Below are 27,302 nucleotides of genomic sequence, written 5' to 3'. Positions count from 1 at the left end.
GGGCTTTTGTGTCATCCAGAGGAACCGTGTGAGAGGGCCCCGGTATCGCCTTGTCGGGCAAAGATAATGAGGAGACAGGTACAGATGGGCCTGGTAACTCCACTGCCTCTGCCAGGGGAGCCTCAGATGAAGCTGGCTGTCCCTGGGGAGCTTTCTCTGATTCCGCTTACAAGCCAGGGGGTGGGAGGGAGACTGTGGCCGACCACCTTTCCGATGCCCCTGAGACCGACCGATGCCCCTGCAATGGTTGGGGAAATACCCCGGGGTTCCACAGACGTCAGGGGTTGGCCATGCCCAGGAGTTCCACAGGTGTCGGGGTTGGTCATTGGCCCTGGGGCCATGCAACCCCTGGGGGCCCAGAAGGAAATGCCGATGCCCCCAGCGGGTGGCCTTGGCCTGCGGGCAGGTCTTACTCCTCACTTTTAGAGCCCAAGGAAGGGGAGTCTTGTCTGGGGGACCAGAATGGGACTGATGTCGCCTGTCTACCCCGTTCCCGTCGGCTCTCTCCACGGACCTCTGCTGGGGAGCTGTACCAGGCCCATGTCTCTCGGTGCCATGATCGACACTTCACGCAATGAGAACGGTGCTGCTCCGTGGACTGGGAGCAAGAGGATCGATGTCTTAGAGACCATCAACGCACCCACGGGGATCTGTACTGGCAAATTGGAGATTCGGACACTCCAGGCGCCAGAGCTCTGGAGACGCCTCCAAGGGTCTACACCAGACAGCCAATGATCAATGCCAGTATCCCAGTGAACACTGCCTGCAGACTGGGGAACAATGCCAGGAACTCTGGCAGGTAAGCCGACCCACATCCAGGGGCTGGTGGCACTGTTCAGGAGAGAGCTGGTGGGGCACCCCCTGTACAGACGGAGACTGCTCAAAGGGTCCCAGGGCAGGTTTTCCCCCTTGAACAGGGCACCCCAGTAGCTGGCATGGACAGCACCAGAAGGGACAATATGTCTGTAGCAACCTAAAAGACCTCAGGCATGGACAGCACCGCCGAGTGCCTCTGCCGTTTTCTGGGGTGGCGGGCTGGGATTGAAGGGGGCTCGACAACTCAGAAGGCCACAGTCCAGAGAGAAAGAGCTGCCCCTTGTGGGTCTTTTATCTCCTCCAGCTCTCTCCTTCCCTTCATAGGAAACAGGAAAATGGCCTCTTCCGGCCTTTCTTTGCTTTTTAGCCGGTACCGGGGATGGGACTGTCTGAGGTTGGTGCCGGCGGCGTGCTCAACACCAAGGCTGCGGTTCTCAGAGCAGAGTCCGATCTAGTCGGCTCCGATGCCAGTGTGAGGGCTGACTCCATAAGGAGCGCTCAAAGACGAATGTCCCACTCCTTTTTCGTTCATGGCCTGAAGCTCTTAGATGCGACACTGGTCGCCCACATTGGTTCCCCCAAGCACTTTAGGCAGCTTTTATGGGGATCACTGAGTGGCATAGGTTTCTTGCAGCAGTCACAAGGCTTGAAGCCTAGGGACTAGTGCATGACCCATCCCTAGGCTAAGTTCTGTCCAGGATTAACCAACTATTACTAACTCTAACACTACTGGAACTATAATAGTATACAAGTTTTTAACAAATATATACAAAAAGTTCACAACTAGACACAGCTGAGAGACGTAAGCTTGCCAAGGCAAGGAGACGTTCAAGCACCATCATAGGCGGTAAGAAGGAACTGAGGGAGGGGGGAGCCAACAGCACCCCTTATACCACCGCATATGCACACCACTCCAGAGGGTGCCAGAGCCAGTCCCCTACGGATATCTCGGAGGGAAAAAATTCCGGCACTGGCGCGTGAGACAAGCACACACACCTACAACGGAATGGACATGAGCAATCACTTGAATAAGAACTCCTTGTTTTTATAGTGTGGTCCTTTAGGATTTTGTCAGTTTTCACTTCCCTGCTATATTCACCAGTGTCCAATGAAACCTGAGAAGAATGATGCACCATCGTTGCCTACACTCAAGTCACTTAAAAAGTCACCACCATCCTCTCTCCCCTACAACTCAGTTTTGTTTTCTTCAAACTCCAGTCACAATCCAAATATTCAGTTAAATTTCTCTGTGTTTGATCTTTAGTTGTGGTTTACATTTTTATGGGATAATGAGAGTTAGGAAAAAAGTCTGTAGGTGCTCTAACCCAATTTATCTGCTGCCGTGCATCATGTGAACCTCCCCAGACTACTTTTTAAAACTTAGAATTAGCCATAAATAGCCTGTTACATTTTGAATGTCCTTCCCAACAATTTTTTCCAGTTCCAGGTTGGGGACAGAATATATATAGTCATTTACACCCTTGATCTTTGTTTGAGCATTCAGTACTTACTTAAGGATGGTCCATGCAGAACTGCACAGTTGGGACAGTGGTACAGATCAATGTCAACAGCATGGTGCTCCTCTACTTTGACACAGCTGAAAAGAAAAATAATTGTTTTCAATGCTCATGAGAATAAAAAAAAAAAATCTCAAGAGTCCAAGCCCTTTTATTTTCCTCTCTATCACGCCCCCCTCCAAAAAAAAAAAAAAAAAAAAAAAAAAAGTTAAGTCTAGCAACATTTACCAGACCATACTGCAGCTCTATGCAGTCAGAACTACATACATCAAGACTCCACTCCAAAGCCAAACTATGTGTGTCACTTTCAGCATCTATACAGCTACTTTAAAAATATGCAAATGAAAGTTTAATTGGGAATACCATTAAAGTATCTGATAAAAAGTAACCAGATGGAAGTAAATTCCACAGTCTAACTACACAAATGCTTTGATCTTAATTACATGAAGCAGGGTGTGCAAGGTAATTAAAGCAAAGCCAGAAAAAATGTATTACTCAAGTCTAAGTGCTGATAGTTTACAGAAGACATCATGGAAGCTTTGTTGCTTCCCATGTGGCAATGCATGTCTTTGGTAGCATACTGTACATAAAAAAAAAATTTTAAAAGAACACAGGCCGCTATTCTCTCAAACATCAAAGGGAAATAAGGTATACTATTCATTTTTCCTCATACCCTCCCTTGCAACAGCAGTTAACAGTGACCACACTAAAGTGTATTCTTCTGCTCTGCAAAACATATGCATCCTTTTGAATAAACAATCTTTTTTTATCACGCTTGTTATAAAATACCTACAATTAGGCCAGTTAAAAATAAATAATTTAGACCAAATATTACAGCAGGTTACTTCCTCTCTTGGTAAGATTACACTAACATATATGGATGGCTATAAAAACCCAGCAAGGTTGGAAAAGGTCAGGTTTTTCTATTCAAGATAGCTGGATATGAAATGAAGTACTGATAGTGGTATTTTGCAGGTTTTGCATCACTAGAGATTAATGATTTAAAAAAGCAGTGTTCATATAGAATTTTCTCAAAACAAATTTTATTGTTTAAATACTCTTTTTGCTGAGAGGCATCCAACGTTTGACAGAATTCCTCTCTCTTCAAAGTATGTGACTTGTTCATAAATAATGATGAAAGATTAAAGAACGGTTTTTATACCATAAATAGGGCCCAACCAAATTCACGGTCCATTTTGGTTAATTTCACAGTCCTAGGATTTTAAAAATCATAAATTTCATGATTACAGACATTTAAATCTGAAATTTCACAGTGTTGTAATTATAGGGGTCTTGACACAAAAAGGAGCTGGGGTTAGGTTAGCTGCTTCTCTTACTTCTGTGCTGGTGCTGATGGCAGCGCTACCTTCAAAGCTGGGTAGTCGGAGAGCAGCGGCTGCTGGCTGGGAGCCCAGCTCTGAAGGCAGATCCACCATGAGCAGTAGCACAGAAGTAAGGATGGCATGGTATGGTATTGCCACCCTTATTCTGCGCTGCTGCCTTCAGAGCTGGGCACCTGGCCAACAGCAACCTCTCCAGACGTCCAGCTCTGAAGGCAGCACAGAAATAAGGGTGACAATACCGCAACCACCCTAAAATAACCTTGGGATACCCCTCCCCGCAGCCTCGTTTTGGGTCAGGACCCCCACTTTGAGAAACACTGTTCTCCCCTGTGAAATCTGTATAGTATAAACACACAAAGAAACGGATTTCACGGTCCATGACACGTTTTTCCATGTCCATGAATTTGGTAGGGCACTAATCATAAAAGTTTACCAAACAGACAAGACTGAACATTCATATTAATAAATCCAATGCAAACAGATAATTACCCGATACTATTGCCATGTAAATTAGACCCGAAGCCATAACAGACCCAAGGTCGACAGCAAATTGGTTAAAAAAAGGCAAAGCTCGCGTGCTATATCTGACTTGTCAAGAAGAGAGTGCTCTTCAGCAACATCCACTGCGGTCTAGGTATCTTTTATCACAAGTGTTTATATATGGTAGCATGAGAAGTCAGTTAAAACGTTTGTATTCACGGAGCACAATTAATGAACTCTGCATCAAAGTTGAACTGCTCTGCATTCAAAATAAATAGTTGTATTTACACAAATGTTTATTTTATTGTCTATAACAATACATTAGAAGTGGTCTAAAGATAAAATAGAAATGCTATTAAGTGTAACAAGAAAATATTAAATGCTCCCACTGACCACATAAAGAAAATTTATCATATATAACCTTTTATAAAAATATGTAGGTTTCATTGGGTAATTTCATAGCTATCAAAAAACTCCACAGATTATTAAAAGCTGATCTCCCCCACACCTTAAATTGTGATAGAGTTTTAAGACGGTTTCAGATAGATGTTATTAGGCACATTTTTTATTTTGATTTTTATTATAAAGGACAAACTTAAAAAAACCTTTAAACACACCATATATATTAAAAGAATGCCATGAAACTCTTTAATTCACTAGAATTGAGAGCCACAAGACAAACTCCTTCCAGACAGCATCAGTCTAAACCAAAGGCCAATCCGCCACTGACTATTGCCATCGAAAACTGTTCTAAGTGCATCACAAAGTATCCACAATCTTCGTACAACATGTACACTCAAACTTTAAGGTCAGAAGGGACCACCATGATCATCTAGTCCAGCGGTTCTCAACCCACGGTCCAATTAGCACACAGCTGGAGCCCACCCATGCTGCAGAGGAAGGAAAAGAAACCCATGGTCTGACAATCTGACCCAGGGGAAATTCCTTCCCAAACCCCAAATATAGCAATCAGTTAGACCCGGAGCATGTGGAAAATACCCACCAGCCAGACACCTACGAAAGTACTCCCTGTAGTAACTCGGGGCCCTCTTCATATAGTGTCCCACTGCCCGCCGTTGGAGATATTTGCTGCTAGCTATCGCATATCAGCTACCTGCCATTGTAGGCTGTCTCATCATACCATCCCCCTCCATAAATTTATCAAGCTAAGCTAAGGTTTTTTTTTTTTTATCCTCCACTACTCCCCCTGGAAGGCTGCTCCAGAAAGAAAACATGTACACAAAACATTTGAGGATACCAAACATTCAACCTTTTTTTCCCCAAGCCCCTCTCCTACTCAGTTTCTCCTCTCCTTTCCCATCCAAAAAGAGCTTTAAAGCTGTTTAGGACTAATATTTGACTACAGAAATGAAGTACAAAACTGAAGTTTCAAGGCAGTTAAATGGAGTCTCCATGAGGTGTTGGCAAAGTGAAATAGTAGAACTGTACCTGTAACAACTGATTACAAATATACCTTTCCACCACCACCAGTAATATAATCCTTTCAAAATAAGTAATATTAGCTACGGGGTTTATATAGAGGTTGTTTTGGGTTGGTTTGCTTTTTTGTTCAATTAAGAGAACCTTAAAACAAAATGATTTAGCCTCACATAAGTGTATAGAATGCATATTAAATAAAACTAAATTTTGAAGTGGCTTTAAAACAAATTTTAAAAATGACACCCCCACAGGATTTTCTCTCTCCAAAAGATGCTTTTATAAAATAGAAATAAAATCCCCATTTTAGCTACTTTGTGCTTGCAATAGTTATGTACGTGTTAAAGATTAATACCATACCTTTTTAAATATAAAGGTATTATTGCTAATTTTCAAACGATCACGAATCAAAACAAGTTCTACAAATTTACTATAGAAAAGGTTTTTCTATTAAACAGGTTGTGCAAATAATTGCATTATATTTTGACTAAAACATTGCCTACAGTTCCTATGCTCAGTTTTGTCTCGGTTGCACATGCCAGCTAAACACTTTTACATTAGTTGTACCTTTATTAGCAGTACAAGCTTTCAACTACTGCAAGATAAGCAAAGAATAACCCCTCCCACTCCTTGTCCCGAGAAAAGAATGCCAATGTGATCATTTTTATCAAGGGGAATGGGAGTGGAGATACCAAATCAGTTTGGAGATCCCATGGAAGTCTGGTTAGTCATTAATTCAAGTCAACTGTCTCCAAGTGTCAATAGGACACCACATAAGCAAAATCTGAAGATTCAGACAACAGAAAGTGCTAAAAATGTCACTGTCCCAACTCACCAAATGGCTCTGGGATATTCTGTAAGCAGAAAGTGTTCTGTTTAAGTCACAATTTGTCACTCCTTCAGGGAGCAAATTTAAACAATCAAAAGATTTTAGCGCTTGGGTTGCAGATGAAGACTGAGAAACAGATTGAAAATGTCATCAGATACAAACATTTCCTTCTGTAGAGAAAAAGCAAACTGAAAAAATGAACTGTATTTGAAGGCTAGTCTAAATAACTAAGACAGATCATTAATATTCAGAGAGTAAAACGAAGTCGTCATTTAAACCTTAGATCTAAGATAAAACTGACTGACAAGAAAGTAGCCTTAGATACAAAGGATCCCAAAGATGTTCGTTTTTATATCACTCTACTAAGAATTGACCAAACTGAATTTTCTTTTGTGAAAAGAGGAACCAACAGTCATCCATTATATTCCAGTGTCATTCTAATACTGCATTATTAGTAAACAAAGATAAGAATGGCCATACTAGATCTATCTAGCTCAGTATCCTGTCTTCCAACAGTGGCCAGCACCAGGTGTTTCAGATGGAATGAACAGAACAGGTAACCATCAAGTGATCTATCCCTTGTCACCCATTCCCAGCTTCCGGCAAACAGAGGCTAGGGACACCATCCCTGTCCATCCTGGCTAACAGCCATTGATGGACCTATCCTCCATGAATTTATCTAGTTCTTTTTTGAACTCTGTTATAGTCTTAGCTGTTACAACATCCCCTGGCAAAAGAGTTCCACAGGTTGACTGTGCATTGTGTGAAGAAACACTTCCTTTTATTTGTTTTAAACCTGCTGCCTATTAATTTCATTTGATGACCCCTAGTTCTTGTGTTATGAGAAGGAGTAAATAACACTTCCTTATTTATTTTCTCCACACCAGTCATGTTTTTAAATAGACTTCTATCATACCCCCCTTTGTCATCTCTTTTCCAAGCTGAAAAGTCCCAGCCTTATTAATTGCTCCTCATATGGAAGCTGTTCCATACCCCTAATCATTTTTGTTGCCCTTTTCTGTACCTTTTCCAATTTCAATATATCTTTTTTGCGATGGGGTAACCACATCTACACTCAGTATTCAAGATGTGGGCATACCAGGGATTTATATAGAGGCAAAATGATATTTTCTGTCTTATTATCAATCCCTTTCTTAATGATTCCCAACATTCTGTTAGCTTTTTTGACTGCTGCTGCACATTGAGTGGATGTTTTCAGAGAACTATCCACAATGACACCAAGACCTCTTTCTTGAGTGGTAACAGCTAATTTTGACCCCACTACTTTATATGTATAGTTAGAATGTTTTCCAAAGTGCATTATTTTGCATTAATCAACATTGAATTTCATCTGCCATTTTGTTACCCAGCCACCCAGTTTTGTGAGATCCTTTTGTAACTCTTTGCAGTCTGCTTTGAACTTAACTATCTTGAGTAGTTTTGTATCATCTGCAAATTTTCCCACCTCATTATTTACCCCTTTTCCAGATCATTTATGAATATGTTGAACAGTACTGGTCCCACTAGCAAGCCCTGGGGGACACCACTATTTAGTTCTCTCCGTTCTGAAAACTGATCATTTATTCCTACCCTTTGTTTCCTATCTTTTAACCAGTTACTGATCCATGAGAAGACCTTCCCTCTTACCCCATGACAGCTTACTTTGCTTAAGAGTCTTTGGTGAGGGACTTTGTCAAAGACTTTCTGAAAGATAATATTCAGCTCTTATGTTGACTCATTTGTTTCTTACACCTATGCCAAACTGCTATGAACTAGGTAAATAAGTAGTTCCTCATATAGAAAAAGCATAATTATAGAACAAACTACTCAATATGGGGCCAGTGAATATTTCTGCTTACATTTATCCATTGTCAAAAAAAATCTTTAAAGAGTTACTTACCAGTAACCGCAGTTCAAAAACATTGTATAGATGCACGCTTCAGGTGTGCATGAAGACAAAGAATTACAGTTACTTAAGTAATCCTCCTTTCTTCCCGAGAGTATAGTCTGAGATTTTTGGGCAAGAACAGTACCTTTTTTTGTTTGTGCAGCACCTAGCACACTGCAGGCCCGACCAGAAGCAAATACATTAGAACTATTAGATTCCCCATTACTGGAAAACGAACTACCAACTCGCAAAGAAGTAAGTCTGAGAAATACTACTTTATTAAATATTGCAGGATCCTGTAATGGGCATCAGACCTAGTTACCAAAAATGTAATGTGTGTGATAGTATAAACAGACCTCAGACCTGCTATGACAGATATCACTCAGACATGCTAAGGAAGTTGTCCTGAACCTGGAAAAGGTCTGGTCTCAAACCCTTAGCACTGTGTTACTTGCAAAGTCATAACGGGTTTCTTTACAAAACCTCCTCCATTTAGATAAACTGCTGAACAGACAGAATCAAAAGGAGGAAACTATGTGTCAACAATTTAAGACACAAGAGTACAAGTTCAGTCTATTTTAGATACTGCTATGGGCCCCTAATATCTCTAAACTATGTAGCTTTATCAGGGAAAGCAAGCATGGGAGCTTTGCAAAAATATAGGTGGATTTATAAATTGTTCAGAAGGATCAGCAGGCCTTCTGGTGCTCAGACATCCTGGTTGCCACCAGATTCAAGCTCTTCCATCCTGAACTTACATCCAGATTGTAGGGTTGCCAGGTGTCCATTTTTCGACTGGAACACCTGGTCGAAAAGGGACCCTGGCAGCTCCAGTCAGCACCACTGACCAGGCCATTAAAAGTCCGGTTGGCGGCACAGTGGAGCCAAGGTAGGCTCCCTGACTACCCTAGCTCTGCATGGCTCCTGGAAGCAGCAGCATGTTCCTGCAGCCTGTAGGCACAGGGGCAGCCAGGCAATAGAGACTCCACACGCTGCCCTCACCCAGAGTGCCAGCTCCACAGCTCCCATTGGCTAGGAACTGTGGTGGTGGCGCCTGTGGACTGGGGCAGTGCGGAGAGCTGCCTGGCTGCCCGTGCGCCTTCAAGCCAGAAGGACGTACTGGTCACTTCCGGGAACCACCTAAGGTAAGCACTGAGTAGAACCCTTTGCCTCATAGATGTTGAGGCAATTTGAAACTGAAGCACGGCCAAGGAGTATTCCTTCCTCCCCAGAAGGTCCAAGCACTTCCAGTTCCTATCATAGGCAGTGGACCTCATCTGGCTGTAGGAATTAATAGCGTCCATCACAATGGAGTTGGGTGAAGGGTGGAAGAAGAGGAATTCAATCTCTCTCACTGGGACATAATATTTTTGTCTGCCTGCTCTCAGGCAGGTGCCACCGATGCTGAGGTTTGCCAAATAGTTGTTGCAGGGTCCAGAATTATCTCGTTAATGGGTAGGGCAATTTTTGAGGAGGAAGATGGAGTATGTCAAGGAGATGATGGTGGTGCGTGTCCTTGACTTCTTCTAGTGGTATTTGCCACTCTCTGCCAGGTCCTGGAAGAGGTGAAAGTCATCCACCAGAGATGGTGGGGGAGGCATGACTGCCTCATCCAGAGACATGACAGGGTCAACCTCTTCCTCAACACTGCCCTCCTGTTCCTCCACGATTTCTTCTGGAGGTTCTGAAACTCTGGATACGGAAACAGAAGTGGTGCACCTCAAGGGTTCTTGGGTGGGCCTAAAAGCTCGAGAGGCATGGTAGCTATATGCAGCCCAAGAGTCCCAGTATGGCCACTGGGGTGGTGGTGGCACCGAGCTCAGTGCCCATGGGTGGCTGTATCAGGATGGCGGTGGTGGGGCCGTCCGAGAGTGTGCCTGAGTGCTCTGTTGATATTGGGCACGCTTGGGAGGAGTACTGTGACACCACCTCCTCCAGTTCGCTATCTAAACCCTCACTAGAGGGGGGAGGGGGAGCATGGCAGGGCAGTGGGGTAGTGCTGGGCAGAGCCGGTACAGAGAAGAAGAGACTCCAGTACATCTGATACACAAAGGTCCCTTGAGTGTCGGAATACTGGCGGTACTGACTCAGTGCCATTAGAGGTACCAGAGAGAGGTGGGGGAGGGATGAGAATCTCGCCTGTACCAGTTGCTCTGGTGCTGGATAAGGAGTCAATGACTGTACTGTTGGAGAATCGCGTACCAGCAATGACTTCTTAGCAGAGTGCTTATTCCTGTCCTTGTCCCTCAGCACCATTGACTCTGTGCCCGTGCCCATCAGGTTCGTAGGCTTGTCAATGGTACCTGCCACTGTAGATTTCTGCAAGCCATGGATACCAGGTTGGGATTGTCACGGTGCTGTCGGTACCAAGGAAACCAAGCGTGCTGGAAACAGTTTGTGGCTATCTCAAGGCTCATTATGGGGACTTCCCGCTCTCTTTTTCAACGATTTACGAGGGGGGTCAGTGACTTGTTTCTTCAACCAACAGCGTTTAGATGTTGAGGGCTGTGGGGAAGATGCATGTCTGCCAGGTACCTTGTGGCAAGGGTCCAGAGAGCCGCCTCCATTAACATGATCTTCCATCTGACCTCTCTGTCCTTACAAGACCTGGGCCTGAGATGCTGGCAGAGATCACACTTTTGCTGAATGTAGCCTTCCCCAAGTGTATGCACTAGGAGTGCTTGTCTGCAACAGGGATCGCCTCTTTGCAAGAAAGGCATTTCTTGAAGCCCCATGAACGAGGCATACCCCGTTGGGGAAAGGGTCCCCAACAAGGAGAAAAAAGCAGGAAAAATTATGGGTTTTTTTCTTTATTTGTTTTAAGAGGGAAAAGATAAAAAGGGAGAAAACTATCACTATAACTACACTAGGTACTAGGAGGCCAACTAACTACAGAAATGCAAAATCGAAAGCAATGGTCGTAATGGACTGTGAATAGCTCCGTCGCTAGCCAAGGGTGGTTGAGAAGGAACTGAGTGGGGTTAGCCCATGCATGCTGACTAGCCTCGTGGCAAGACATGAGGAGAGACAGCACATGTGCAGGCTTAACAGACACTGCTACCAATGTTCTCTGATCAGCGGTGCAGGATACAAGCACACCTACCGTGGAGCACCCATAGGGACAGTACTTGAAGAACCACCTTCTCTTCTGTATGCAGACCATGCTACAGTACAGTAAAACCTGCTTTAGTGACCATCTCTGAAGAGAGACCATCTGTCACAAGCAACTATTTGCAGAGGCCATGGAACTTTTCCCCCTATAATTTAACTATGAAGAAACTGTGAAGAGTGACCACCTGTCATCTGCAGCCAGCGACCACATTTTCTTTCTCCCTTCAGACCTGGGTGCCTGGCCAGCAGCCGCTGCTCTCTCCCCTGCCTTCAGTACTGGGTGGATAGAGAGCAGTGTCGGCTAGCTTTTTTCTGGAAGTCTTTTAACAGTCTTATAAATGTCTAAATGATTTGTATTCGGAGTACCACAGAGATCAACTCTCTTGTTTTATACTGCAATAGGGGGGACGCTGGGGGTGGAGGACTTGCAAGGGCTATAGCCACTCCAAAATTTTCCTTTGCCATCCCCGCCCCATAGACACCCCTCGCTGAACAAACTTTACGCAGAAGTAAGGGTGGCATAGTATGATATTACCTCCCTTACTTTTCTGTTGTTGCTGGCAGCTATAGGAGCTGATATGTACAACCTACTTGAACCACACAGTGGCCTGGGAGTGCCTGAGGATATGGCAAGGGATCCCAGACTCTCGTGCGTGTGGTGCAATCTTGCAGAGGAGGTGGAGCTCCTGGTCTGGCCTCCACTCACAACGCCTATTGCTCTTTGCACCGGCTCACTAGCAACCAGGGGACACACATTTAAACACCCTCCCTGGGAGGGAGCCACGCTGACTTGGACAGCTAAAGTGCAATAGGAGGTGGACCGTTCAGGCAGCGGAGAGAAGCTAGGTGTATCTCTTTGGAGCAGTTGGCTACACCCAGTCTCTGTGAAGGTTGTCAGAGGGGTTCCCCGCCTCCTTCCAGGACATCTTTGGGCTGGGTTTGGCTCCACTCTTGGGGGTATGGCTAAAGGTACCTGCCATAACAGGTGCTGGGGGAGGAGGAGAAGTTATGGCCAGTCCAAGGGAGCGTAGAAGCTGTGTGAGTCGGGGGGGAGGGGTCTGGATATGGGCAGGGTGCATGGGTTGGGGCTGTAGGCTCCGCGCCTTAAGGGACCTAGTTTCCGAGCTACATGATGGGCTGCGGATGTGGGTCTAGGGACAGGGATCTCAAACTCAAATCACCACGAGGGCCACATGAGGACTAGTACATTGGCCCAAGGGCTGCATCACTGACACCCTCCCACGGTGCCCCCGGCCCCACCCCCACTCCACCCCTTCCACGAGGCCCAGCCCTGCCTCTTCCCACCCCTTCCCTGCCCCCATTCCAACCCCTTCCCCAAATCCCCGCCCCGCCTCTTCTCCACCTCCTCTCCTGAGCACATGGCTCCCCGCTCCTCCCCCCCCGGAAAGCACTAAGCGTTGCCAAACAGCTTTTTGGCGGTGGGAAGCACCTGGAGATAGGCAGAGGAGTGGGGACATGGTGTGCTGGGGGGGAGGGGAGCTTGGCGGCCTCAGGAAATAACTCGGGGGGGCGCGGGGTGCTTGGCAGGCCACAGCAAATAACTGCGGGCCACATGCAGCCTGCAGGCCACGTGTTTGGACCCCTGGTCTAGGATATGCGGGGCTTTTTTGCAGAGCAGAGGGGAGGGGCATGAGTTGGCAGAGGTAGATGGGGTGCAAGAAGCACTGGAGTTCTTGTGAGTGCTGGGTGGGTATGAAGGGAACTGGGGTTCTCGTGGGGATGGGGACACAGCCACTGCTCTCCGGCCACCCAGCTCTGAGAAGGTGAAGTAGTAAGGGTGGCATGGTATGGCACTGCCACATTTACTTGTGTGCTGCTGCTTGCAGCAGCACTGCCTTTAGAGTGAGCAGCCAGACATCAATAGCTGCTGGGCAGATAACACAGCCCACAATTTTCTGTCTAGCACATCTCAGCTCACTCTTAGGTAAGATAACTGTCCATACGGAAAAATGGATTGAGAGGCAGAAAGCTTCCTTGGAGTCCAGGATGGTAACAGCAGTAGAGCCAAGAAAAACAGAGAGGCTTAGCAATTCCTTCATTTGTAGGGAAAGGTGAGAGCTCCTTCTCGTTTATTTATTTATGAATAAGGGTGAGTGCAGAATTAATTTATTCTGGGGTGTAGTTAGGATAAAAAACTCAATTTTTTTTGTTTTATTTAGGAAGCAGTCCAGGATGGATTAATTGGAGTTGTATGTGATGGAGAGAAAAATATCAAAACTGATTTTATTTGTGGGTGGTTAATACTGATTAGCATGGGGAGGAAGCTGATTTACTGATGAAGAAAAAAAAGACATGTCAATGCAAAGTAAAATGGCACCGTCTTTAAGGACACAGCTCTGCAAGTATATTTCATCCACAATATAGCAGAACCTCAGAGTTGCAAACACCAGAATTACAGACTGACCAATCAACCACACACGTCATTTGGAACCGGAAGTACACAATCCGGCGGCAGCAGAGACAAAAAAAGAAAGCAAATACAATAGAGTACTGTGTTAAACAAAAAGAAAAGGAGTACTTGTGGCACCTTAGAGACTAACCAATTTATTTGAGCATAAGCTTTCGTGAGCTTATGCTCAAATAAATTGGTTAGTCTCTAAGGTGCCACAAGTACTCCTTTTCTTTTTGCGAATACAGACTAACACGGCTGTTACTCTGAAACCTGTGTTAAACAAACTACTTTAAAAAAAAAAGTTTAATAAAAGATTTCACCAGGTAAGGAAACTGTTTCTGTGTTTGTTTCATTTAAATTAAGATGGTTAAAAGTAGCATTTTTCTTCTGCATAGTAAACTTTCAAAGCTGTATTAAGTCAATGTTCAGATGTAAATTTTTGAAAGAACCACCATAACGTTCTGTTCAGAAAAAAACAGGAGTTCTTGTGGCACCTTAGAGACTAACAAATTTATTAGGGTATAAGCTTTCGTGAGCTAGAACCCACCTGCTTGTAACTCTGGGGTTCTACTGTAGTAGGCTTAGGCTTTATCTACACAAAGAAGTTGAACCATTAAATTTTTTTTAATTGATTAAATTAAACTGATACAAAAGGCAGTATGGCCACTTCTTTTGGTTTAAATCAAGCCCTCTTTTGTTTACCTTGAGTCAACAGCTGAAAAGAAATAAACCTGATTTATGCCAAAATAAGAGCATCCACAGTGTCTTTTGCATAAGTTTAACTTAATCAGTTTTAAAAACATTTTATTTTAAATGGTGCAACTTGTGCATGTACATAAGGACTTAGTCTTCGAATTAATAGTTGTCAAGAAAGGTTTCAAGCCAAGGAAAGAGGAAAGAGTGAGATTGTGGACATGGGACAGAGACCAAGACATTGTCTACACATAAACTGTACCACTTGAACTACACTAGTATAGTTAAGTAAAATAAATCCCATCACCACTGACTATGGACACAGTTATGCCAGTACAAAGGTGCTTATTCCAGTACAGGAAGTGGCACTTCTGTATCAGTACAACTGTGTCCACGCTAGTGTTTATAACAGTATAGCTATGGCGGTTTTTAAAAAATAAACTAGAACCACTCATTGACAGTTATTCCAGTACAACTTTCAAAAGTGGACAAGGCCTGAAGGGATTAGCTTAAAAGGAGTACATGAAGAAATACTCTAACATTTGAGCTAACAGAGCACCTGCTAGTAGGCGGCTATCTTCTATGTGGACCAGCCACTAGAAGCATTTCATTGTCAAAAGAATATTTTTAGCAAAGCAAGAAAGTAAACTGGACAAGTGATTCATAAAATAGAATTTTCATCTCTTCACTGTTTGAAAAATATTGCAATATTTTTATCCTAGGATAGCTCAATTTGACCTAGAAATTCAAAATCGAACATAATCTATTACTCTGATAAGAACAAATGCATAGGTCCCAAATCTGTGGAGCACACCCGCGCCCCAGGGATGCACGGAGGAATGTTTGGGGGGTGCGGCTGAGGCCCAGGCCAGTCCCCAAGGGGCACTGACTGCCACCCCTGCACCCACCCCCCACTATGGCCCCAGCCTCAGCCCCCTTGCCTCTGTCCGTTTCCTCCCCCTCCCAGAGCCATGGCCCTGCTCCTGGCCCCGGGGGGCAGGCATGGACAGGGGCAAGGGCAGGGGCAAGGTAAAACGTTTGGGGACCACCAGACTAATGCCTTTGAATGTTTTTGAAATTTTACAATTACATTTTTGTATTATTTAATATATATGCACATCCTAAGCAAGTCTGTACGGTCCAACACAGACAGTCCAATCACTAACAACTTTGAAAGGTGATGTAGGTATTAATCATGGATTTCTAGTCTTTATTATGTCAGTGAAGAGTCTAAAGTTCACAGTCAAACTGAGCTTGTGGGGATTACAAGTGCCTAGGCTGCTACCCACACAGGTTTTTGAAACAGCAACAGTGTAAAACTGACAAACCAATAAGGGCTTGCCTATATGAATGGTTAGTTTGCAGCAAGCTAGGGTTTAAATCTACTCCACACTAGCCTCCCCACAAACTAAGTGTCCGTTTGGACCCTGCTGCCACACACTAAAAGTTCTGTAATGCTCTCTGATCTATTCCCGTTTCAAGCAGAATAGATTAAAGTGCATAGGAGAACTTCTAGTGCACTGCAGCAGGGTCCACACAGACACTTAGTTAGGGTGACCAGGTGTCCCGTTTTTGACCGCAACACCTGGTCGAAAAGGGATCCTGACGGCTCAGGTCAGCAGTGCTGACCAGCTACTGACTGTCTGGTTGGCGGTGCCGCACGGTGGGTGTGGTAGGCTCCCTGCTCGCCTCCACGCTGCGTGGCTCCCAGAAAGCAGCTAGCATATCCCCCATCTAGCTCCTACAGGTAGGGGTAGCCAGGGGGATCTGCGTGCTGCCCCTGCCCTAAGCGCTGCCCCCACAGCTCCCATTGACCAGGAACCGCAGCCAATGGGAGCTACGGGGGTAGCGCCTGTGGACAGGGCAGCGGGCAGAGCCGCCTGGCCGCACCTCCACCTAGGAGCTGTAGAACGGACATGCCGCTGCTTCCGGGAGCTGCTTGAGGTAAACGCTGCCCAGAGCCTGCATCCCTAACTCTCTCTCAGACCCGAGCACCCTGCCCCAGCCCTGATCCCCCTCTGCCGTCCGAACCCCTCGGTCCCATCCCAGAGCACTTCCTGCACCCCAAACCCCTCATCCCCAGCCCCACCCCAGAGTGCACCCCCAGCCAGAACCCTCACACACACCCCTGCACCCAAGCCCGGAGCCCCCTCCTGCATCCCAAATCCCTCATCCCCAGCCTCACATCAGAGCCCTCCCACACCCCAACCCCCTACCCCAGCCCGAAGTCCCCTCCCACACCCTGAACCCCTCATTTCTGGCCCCATCCCAGAGCCCTCACCCCCTCCCACACCCCATTGAAAATGAGAGAGTAAGTGAGGGTGGGGAGAGCGAGTGACAGAGGGAGGGGGAAGGAGTGAGCGTAGGGTGGGGCCTCGGAAAAAGGGCGTGGCATGGGCGGGGGCTCAGATGAGGGGCATGGCATGGGTGAGGCCAGAGTGTTCAGTTTTGTGCAAGTAGAAAGTTGGCAACCCTACACTTCGTGTATGCACAGGCTAGTGCCAAGTAGATTTACACCCTAGCTTGCTGCAAACTAAGCGTTCATGTAGACAACTCCTGAAGTTTCACTGTTATTCAAAGGGAGGACTGGTCAAAATTTGACAAATATTTTCATCAAGAACATGAATTTATTTTAAACTTTTGAATTTTTTCCCTCCATTATTTTTTAAACCTTGTAAAATTGCCCCTCCCCCTTTTCTAGTTGGGAAAAGGGGAATGGGGGGGGGGGAAGAGTGAGAAAAAGGAAAGCAGAAAGTTTGCATCTCAATTTTTTGCCAACAAAAATGAAAAATTTTGAATGAGACTAAAACTATTTTCTTTTTAAACATTTCAGAGCCCTATGGGCAGCTGTGAAATTGCCTAGATTAATGTAAGTTTCACTGTGCTAGTGCTTGACAAAGATATGAGCAACAACAAAGGTACTGGAGCTATTACCCTAGATCTATCTGATTTCCCTCTGGCACATTTTTCAATGTATGTCTTTTCGCTGTTCTTTCTAGATGTCCTTCCCAATTTTCACCTGCCATAGGATTCACTCCTATACTATTCCTCATTCTAGCCACTAAACATGATCAGCTATTAAACAGGCAACAGTTATATAAAAGTGTCATCACTGACAGAGTTAACATTCCAGTAAGATTAGTTGTCCTACACACATCTCGTTGTTCTGGGCTGTCTGCAGACTCAGAAATATAACATTGCATTGATTACACAGTTCATGTTAGGAAGGTACTCTTTGCAACCGTGAGTGCTAAAAACTCATTTTGAAAGCAAAAGCTTGGATTCCACAGAATCTGATATGTCATGGAGGCCACATATCCAAGAGGATGAATCCAACCCATGGTTTGACATTCGTGCCTTAGAGTGAGAGTTTGTCTACACAGCAATTTACAAAGCAGCAAGCTAGGGTGTGACTCTGTAGCACACCATCTTACCATGAAGTAGTGTCCCATATGGACATTGCTACAAGCGCAGTGAAAGTCCCACAGTTCAGTTTGGCATACTACTTTGAAGAGTAGTATGACACCAAACCATGCCCCAAGAACTTTTACTGCACTGTATAGCAGTGTCCACACAGGACATCACTGCACAGCAAGCTGGTGTGTTACAGAATCATATCCTGGCTTGCCACACAGTAACATGCTGTGTGGACAAGCCCTAAGACATGGCACATGATCTAACCCTCCACTCCTATGATACAGCCACTGCTTCCCACAGCACCCATTGGCTGGGAACGGCGAAATGCAGCCACTGGGAGCTGCAAGCGGCCGTACCTGTGGACACTCAGGTAAACAAAGCATCTCATCGCCCACCAGGGACCTGAACAAGCCACAGATCAAGTTTGGGAACCCCTGTTCTAGAATGATCCAGACCAAATCAAATCTGTCTTTAAAAAAAAAAAGGAACATGAAAAACTTCAATTCTCAATGTTTTCTTTCCCTCCCCCCAATTTCATGCATAGTGTTTTTAAGACAGCCTTAAAGTGAATAAAACAAAACACTAATGTAAATAGAAACAACATAATTAAATGTAGGAATAAGTTTAGCAGGCTAGCTGCCATCTGTCAACTGAATTTCAAATGAAAATAGATTTAATACTACAACATATTTAAAATTTAGAATATTTTGACTCTCTGCATTTGACTTTTACAATAAATGTAGAATGATCTTCTACAGAAGCTTTTTGCTTTTGTGGTAAACCTAAGCACTTATGCCCTGCAGAGCAAGAATGGACTCAACGTTTTCAGCAAGAAAATCTACTTTACTTAATGTCAAAGTAATGGAGAGAAAGTATTAAGTATTAATTCAATTCAAAGCAGAACTGACTTGGAAAGACAGAACTATCCATTTAAGCCCATGTTACTGGCATGAAGCAGAAACACATCCGAAGACACTTGAAACTTCTAAAATATAAGTTAGTTCTGTGTATTCATATGCCAATGACAGTATATGGAAAAAAGACTGGTAGATATGAGAAATGGTTCAACAATTTTAAATTCCCTAAATACTTCACCAAAACAACTTAAAAGTTCTTCCGTATCACTAAACAGGTCAGTGGCAATTTGCTATTGTCTCATAGCTGACTGGAATTCTGTTATTAAATGAATAAATTCTTTTTTAGACTGTGGAATATTACTTTTCAAGCCTGTGAACTGAATATATGGAAATCTTTACAAGTTAGTCAAAATGGTTTAGACATGGTTCTGAAAAGAAAGAACAATATACTAGAAAGTACAAGTATTTGTACAACAGGCAAAGTGTTTGTTTAATAAACATGTGCAAAGTAGGGTTGCCAACCTCCTGGTTTTGCCAGGAGTCTCCCAGAGGCTACTGAAGCCAAACCATGAGATTTTAGGTCACTAAAAGTCCAGCAGTGCTCCCTGCCTGCCCTGACCCTACACCGCTCCCAGAAGTGGCCAGCATATCCCTGCAGCCCTCCCCTCCTGGGGGGAGGGGGAGGGAGATCTCCACATGCTTCCCCCCCCCAGCCAAGTGCTGACTCCACAGCTCCCATTGGCTGGGAACTGCAGCCAATGGGAGCTGTGGGGGCGGTGCCTGCAGGCAGGGGCAGTGCATAGAGACCCAACCCGACCCCCCCCTCCCCCACGAGGGGTCGCAGAGACGTGCCAGATGCTTCCGGGAGCAGCGCGGGGCCAGGCCTTAGCCCCACTGCACCGCCAACTAGAAGCCACCCAAGGTAAGCATCACCCAGCCAGAGACCACACCCCCCACTCCATCCTGTAGCCCAGCACCCCACCTCCTCCTGCATCCAAACTCCCTCCCAGATCCTGCACCCAACCCCCTGCCCCAGCCCTGAGCAGCCAGCCCGTCCCAGCAGCCCGCCACTTCCCGCAGCTCCAATTGGCTGGGAACGGTGAACAGCGGCCACTGGCAGCTGCAGGGGGCCCATGTTTGTGGATGGTAAACGTAAACAAAATGTCTCATGGCCCACGAGTGGATTACCCTGATAGGCCACATGTGGCCCGCAGGTTGCCCATCACTGCTCTATCCTAAGAATTAAGGACCATCCAACAAGGGATCCCATTACGTACACAATTACGGACATAAAAAGATTGGATTCATTAAAAGAACAACACGACCTACATCCACGAAAATAAGAGCACCTTCACAAACCATAACTTCAGTTCTTCAGTCAAATTAATTGACAAAGAAACCAAACAGGAAGGTAATGTACTGGCACATTTTCTATGTAACTTATCTAGAGGGTGATGCAATACAAATTCTCTACTAACAAGTTAAATTTCATACTTAGCACTTTACAGGAACTGCCTTCACAAACTCACTTAACATTTTCTGTAAGAAGTGATTACCAAATTAAATTATGCTTCTTTATTTTTTCAAATGGGTACGCTAAACAGGCAAGGCTAACAATATGATTGATACAGAGCAATTAAATACCATATAGATTACAACTAAACTGCTTCAACCAATAATTCTAAAACAAACTCTTTTAAGCAGCATAGTATAGGTAACTATGTAAAAACCCATGCTGTTGTACAAATCCAATTCAGAAAGTGTCAAAAACCAGAAAATGGCTTAGAACTTAATTGGATAGTAACAGACTGAATTCCTGTAACAGTTGAACCTGGTAATATTCTAAACAAAGAACTCTCAACGATGCCTGTAGATGTTTCCATCACTTCACACTGATTTGAACATTCTAGGCTTCAGAGTGACAATCCTGGAATCTTTTTATTTACATAATTCATTTGTACTGTATTACATACTACCAACGTTCTAACAAACATATTATACAGTATGCTCAATATGTCCTGGCCTGATTCTAGTCTGGAAAACTGAGTTCTGTCTACCTAGATTCTCTGACAGATTTTAATTGGATACAGTATTCTTCACTTCCTGACCTAAACTTTGCACTGTTATACATTGTTAAACAGCAGCTATATTTCATCCCAGAACACTCAATATGGATAAATTGATTCCTATGTATACAAGATACTTTGATTCTTCTCACATGAAAGGCACTATTAAAAACTCAAGGTCCCTAACTAATCACCACCTACTTTAGCATAATGAAATCACCTTATTGTCCTCCCACTGTAATTTTAAGAATGATATTATAAAAACATTCACTGAAACAAAATGTTGACATTATTGTCCAATCTAAGGATTCAAAAATTATGAGTAAGGCTTCAGTCATGAGTAGCTTTAAAAAAAATCATAATTTAAAAAAAATAAACTTCAGAGTCTTTATTTACCTTCTGAGTTGAGCCTTCAGTGTTCACATTTTCAGGACCTCCCACCCCCAAAATGAGGGCTAGAAGTTTAATTTTTTTTAAAAAAAGGGAAAGTCAGATTCTCATTGTCACATGACTCAAGGAGCAGGGGCTTTTAAAAAAATCAAATATCAGAATTGGGAACATACTATTGATGTTAAGGGCAACATAATGCATTGCTTCCAAACACAGCACAAACTGGTGTTTGACCAATTTGTATGTCAAAGACAACTGCACTCTAAACAGATATCCACACAATTCCAAGAATTAGACTTTTCTATAGCACTCAACACTGTTGTATAGGAGCACTTCACACAGATTAATGAATTTATTCTGACAAGAGAAGCCATGTCACAGAAGGGGAACTGAGGCAAAGAGAACAACTTGTTCTCAGTTAGGAAATTTGTGGCAGGGCTGGAATCAGATACCAGATGTTCCGAGTACTAGTCTGAAGTGAGCTGTTAAAATGGGGAGGCTTGTTTTTAAAAAATTGTAAAGCCAACAGAAAAACAGTTTTTATTCGGGGGTGGGGGTGAGACAGACATAGCCTTTTTGAACTACAACAGAGTTGGGAGTTTCTATCTTGCTTCTGTGGAAATAGTGCTAAATTAGAGAAAATAAGTTTAAGAAACCTTCCCTCACCTTACTTTTTCCAGTCTAACATCAGTTTCCACAGAAAAAGTCAATCAGAACCTAAAACCAAAAACTCACTTGTTAACTACAGCAACAAATGTGGGAAATGTGAGTTATGAAAACTTAGCTGAGAGCCATAGATTTCTAAATTTAAAATTTAAGGTAACATTAAGGTAAAATTTAATTAAAATTAAAATTTAAGGTAACATTCCCATTTCAACAGGAGTAATTTCTGGAAGGGAAAATTACCAGTAGTTAATTTATCCTGCCCTCGTAATCACACCAGATACCCACACAGTTTGAACCTTTCCTGGCCAATTAAATATCTCCTTTCATAACTTTATTTGTAACTTTCTCTTTGTCAGCATCCATAAATTGTCAGAATGGACACAGATGAGCGTCCAACCTCTTTTTGAAAGCATCCATGACAGGCTAGAGAAGGAATGGTATTCCAAAAGGCACTTCCCACCACCACCACCTTGCATTCTGAGGGTGGGCCCTTCACACCAGACAGTGATTTCAGAAGAGAAAGTCACCATAACGTTCTCCCTGCTTAACCAAGAATGAAGAAATCTCATCCTCAATCTGCCAAATATTGTAATTAGCATTAACATCATATATCCTAACAGCCATGGGAACACACAAAACTGGTTTTGAGGTCGATATCGTATTAAATGAATGGTTCTGATAACATCTTAATGTCTGGTTTCAGAGTAACAGCCGTGTTAGTCTGTATTCGCTAAAAGAAGAGGAGTACTTGTGGCACCTCAGAGACTAACCAATTTATTTGAGCATAAGCTTTTGTGATGCATCCAATGAAGTGAGCTGTAGCTCACGAAAGCTTATGCTCAAATAAATTGGTAGGTCTCTAAGATGCCACAAGTACTCCTTTTCTTTTTATCTAAATATCTGGAAGCAGATATTTACCATCCTCGGACTCTATAGACTATAGTTACTCTAATGAATAATTTTTTTACAAGTTAGAATAAGTGCAATCTCTTGATTTAGGCTTAGACCTGAGAATTGATATAAGGAAGTCTTCTAAAAGGCAGAAGAGACCTTGAGGCATCTGCACTTTTACTAACCAGTCCTCAAAGTACAAAATACATGAACATTCTACCTTTTCAAATGAACTGTCACCACAGACACACATTTGGAAAAGACCGTAGGCATAACTGAAAACTAAATGGCAGAATTCTGTACTGGTAATAATTCTCACCAGAATGGATACGAAGTTACTTCTTTTCAACAGGTTAGATTAAATATGGAATTAAGTTTCTGAGGATGAGAACTGCAGATCAATGCTGCGAATTCAGAGATGACCAAAACTGAAGTTTAATCATTTAAAGTTTCATGTTATACCAAAAGTAATGTTCATTATGCATACAAATGGTGCTGTAGTTTTCCTCTTCATGACCCTCTATAACTCACTCACTTTGAAATAGGGTCACCGAGAATGGGTCTTCATTTGTGAAATTGTGAGCATTTTAAATAGATAAGGATATAAACTTCTAAATCTAAAAACAGACCCAGGAAGAAACACATTCAGTTGTAAAAGGCACCAAGCTTGTAGAAATAGGCATCTCCTTTTGGATGATCAACTAGACACTATTCAATACGCTTAACATTGAAAAACACAAAAGGATCTTCAAACAATTTCAAAAATCAGTTATATTCTGACTGTTTAGCAACAAAGAAGCCTTTCCCTCATAGTACAACCTCTATTATATGGCTTCAGAAATGGCAAATTTATTTCCTTAAACTGCTAGACTACAATAATTTAACCCTTAAATGCCAATAATTTATTTGCAGTGTTAATGACCACCTTGATCGATCAGTCCATCAGCCCTTACAGAGAGAGGGCCCGATCACAACACATCATTCATGCTGTTCTAGACGGTCCTTCAGCTACCCACTGGCTGGGCTGTCAGTAGCATTGGACACCTGACCAGCATAGCACACCGTAGTCCAGAACCCCCGAGTGATCTGCCAGCCTCAGCCTCCCAAGTAGCTGGGATTACAGGCACACACCACCGAGCCTGGTATTAATGACCAAGGAAATATAATGGTTCAACACCATTGTATGCATGCCCTTCTATATTAGAAAGGTAACCTACAATTTAACCCCTAAACTGTGTGGAGATTTGTGTCTATGACTTTATGTACAGCAAATGACTTGAGTTTTAATTTTGGTAAAACATGTATTACACTACCATATGCCCAAATCAATTGGGACGCTAGAAGGATAGCATACCATTTTCTGCTATTTTCTATATGCTATCAATGTTCCAATTAGTACCAGCAAGAGGCAGCTCCTTCACGATGCTGAATAACAAATTCTTCATGGCAGTGGTCTTGTGTGGAACCTTTTTTAAAAAAAAAAAAAAAAAAAAAAACTTACCATAATATTTCATTAGCTAACAGCCTTATGAGATGTGATCGGTCCAGAGGGGAGAGAGGTTGCCTTTCATGGTATCAGGCAAACACTGTACATCCCGATTTAAGAAGAAATTTTAAAAGAGCAGAAGATTCCTTCCCCTCAACCGTCCCCGACCCATTAAAAATTATAAATATCAAAGGGCCTGTGTATCAGGATGCATTGTTTAGCTTAATACAAATTTCTCAAACCAGGTAGGCAAAGGAAAGGTCCAATCTCACTGTGCTCTGAAAAATGCAGAGCAAATAAAATATTATTTAACAGATAGTAGGGCAGGAAGATAATTGGTGATGACATCAAAAAGCTGCAATTCCAAATCTAAACAGATTCTGTATGTGCAGGAGAATAAAGAGGTAATCACTATCAATTTGAAATCTAATCAACTAAAATAAGTAGTTTCAAACCCTACACCTTTTCTCAATCCCCTTGCTAATTTTTGTGGTTTTAGAACTACACTTTCCAATTTTCTCAGGTTTTTTCTGTCTTTTGCTCTTGTGTGAAAGGATCATATAAGTGAAGTCTGATTGAATTCTATGGTACGTGGTCAACAACAAAAAAAGGATTGAAATCATTAATATTCCTCACCCAGTAAAAAAAATTTACTAACATAAATGTTTTTTATTTTCAAACAAAACCTAAATGTGGGGCCTAAATCTACACCCAGCAACTGCTGTCAGAACTGCTGTCAGATTGTCAACGCACACTCCTGCTCACAACAGGACCACATGCTGGGGATATGAGAACACAAGTACACCTGCAATGGGCAAACAAACCCGATAAAAAGTTTCAGAGCTGACTATGCAACAGAATAATTAATTGATTTTTTAAATTTACTGGACACATAACTTTTGAGCTTGTCACTGCCTCCAGTGTCCCTTGAATCTAGAAAATTGAACTGAGCACTAAAAGAATGTGCTCGTTCTTACCATCCACATCCAGCAGAGGGACACTCGCCTGTCTAGCCTGCTTTACATCGTGAGTCTGTTTTTGTTAAACGGGGGTATTTAAATGTCCTGCTGTCAATCAAAACGCACTTCCTACAATCACAACCGGCTCCTCAGTAAATATCCCAGCTCTTGGTCTCTACAAATACCAGACGCCAAATGTGAACCAGGCAGCTGGGGTCAGAACCGAACAGCCAGTTGGGTCGCCGAGCCACCAACTTGTTTCTTTGTTTAAATGTCCGTGAATACCCTCCCCCCCCGACACACACACACACACACACCAGGCTGCCGCTGCTTCGGGCCTCTCTCACGCACACGCACAGTTTCCAAACCACACACGAGCCGGCCGCGGGCCGGGGAAGCCGCTTGGGACCGGACAAGAAACGTCAAACCCAGAAAAGGCAGGAACGGACCCCAAACACAGAGTGAGCCACGAACCCTAGGCACGGCCGCAGCCGGGAGCTGCCGGCCCGGGGCAGGCAGCTAGGGAAGAGGAGGTTATCCCTCACCCCATCTCCCCCACCAAGCGGCCGGCATCCCCCACCCATGCAGGACGGAGGCAGCCGGGGGCGGGGGGAATCCCCACCCCCACACACACACACATTTAGCACCCACTTTCCCCTCCCCCGGCGCGCTCAACTTCTGGGCAGCTCCTGCCCCCCGCTCTCCCGCGGCCCGAGAGCCCCTCATCTGTTGCTCCCTTTACTTTTATGGGTGACACCCCATCAGTGCCGGGCCGGGCACCCCGCACGCGGCTCTCCGCCGAGGCGCCGGGCGGGGAGCGGGGTTCTGCGGCTCGGTGGCATGGGGCAAGAAGGCATCGGGGGAGCTCGCTCGCTCGCAGCTGCCCTGCCAGGAGGTCCGGGCGCAGAGGCGCGAGGGGTCCCCGCCGGGGTCCGCGGCCCCCCATTGTTTCCCGCGGGCGGCGGTTGTTATTACCGGGGTAGCTGCCACCCCCGGGCTGTTCCCCTCATTCCTCCTCCTCCTCTCCCCCCCGCCACCACAGCCCGGGCTCTCCTCGCCCCGCGGGCTCCCCGGCCCCTACCTGCCGTGGAACCAGTCCTTGCAGATGTCGCACTCGATCATGAAGCGGCTCACATCGTAGGGCTCCCGGCACACACAGTACACGGGGGTCGCGGTCGCCGCCGCCGCTCCGGCCATCTTTAAAGAACTCACTGACTGAGCCACCCTCCCCCTCCAACAGCCGCCGCCAGCGGCACCAATAACAACAGCGCGCGCGCGCCACCCCTACGGAGCGCGCGCGCCAGAGGCGACACGAGAGAGGGCGCGCGTGCGCCCCACACAGTCATATAGCCAGTGAACGCTCCACCGCTGAGCATGCGCGCCTGGGAACTTGGCCTCCTGAGAGCAGCGGCAGGTCGAAGACGTACGAGCGGATGCGACTCTTGAGCGTGCCCGCCAGCCGTCTACGCTGTACTGGATGCGCGACAGAAAAGCACGTGCCACAACTCCCTCTGGAGGCGGAGCAGGCAGGCAGCTAGGGCACGCGCTCGCTCCTCCCCCGCGTGACAGTTCCGGGCGGAGGGGGGTAGAGAGGGGAGCGAAGGGTTCCGCGAGGACACAGAGAGAAAGAGCTCGAGCGCTGGGAGGGGGAAGAGCCGTCTCCCTTATGTAACCGAGCGGGGCAGACGGGACGGAGGGGGCCTCCGCCTCCCCTCTACGGAAAGTGCCGACAGCTGCCGGACTTGCCCGAGCTTCTCGACTTTGTTGTTCACGCTTCTGAATGACACGGAGGGATCCCCTGTCGCGGGGGCGGGGCGGCGCGGGGAGCTGGGCGGCGCGGGGAGCTGGGCGCGGCAGTGCCCGCGGCACCTGGGCATGGGGAGCCCGGAGGGAGGGTGCGCGGGGCGGTCCCGTGGGGCCTGGCGTTAGAGGGACATTAGGGCCTGGCGGCAGGGGACACTGGCTGGGATTTCCATGGGGCCTGCCTGGTGCAATACGGGACACATGGTGGCTGGCGCCCGGTGGCACAAGCCATTTGCTGGG

The 27,302-nt window shown here is 45.1% G+C and overlaps 1 protein-coding gene across 2 annotated transcripts in view; it reads right to left on the bottom strand.

Annotated features, from left to right (window-relative positions):
- The window catches only part of KDM7A (lysine demethylase 7A), a 93,265-nt gene extending 66,735 nt beyond the window's left edge, over positions 1 to 26,530 (bottom strand). For both annotated transcript variants that reach the window (XM_074940282.1, XM_074940274.1), the window contains exons 1-2: positions 26,341 to 26,530; positions 2,328 to 2,413 (exon numbers count right to left, since the gene is read on the bottom strand). In XM_074940282.1, the coding sequence (XP_074796383.1) occupies positions 2,328 to 2,413; positions 26,341 to 26,456 (202 nt within the window). In that variant the 5' untranslated portion in view covers positions 26,457 to 26,530. The remainder of the gene's footprint in view (positions 1 to 2,327; positions 2,414 to 26,340) is intronic.
- Positions 26,531 to 27,302: the final 772 nt, after the last annotated feature.

The sequence above is a fragment of the Natator depressus genome, chromosome 1 (assembly GCF_965152275.1).
Source record: "Natator depressus isolate rNatDep1 chromosome 1, rNatDep2.hap1, whole genome shotgun sequence".
Classification (NCBI taxonomy): domain Eukaryota; kingdom Metazoa; phylum Chordata; order Testudines; family Cheloniidae; genus Natator; species Natator depressus.
Note: the sequence above shows the minus strand (reverse complement) of the source record. Positions and strands in the feature narration are given on the sequence as shown.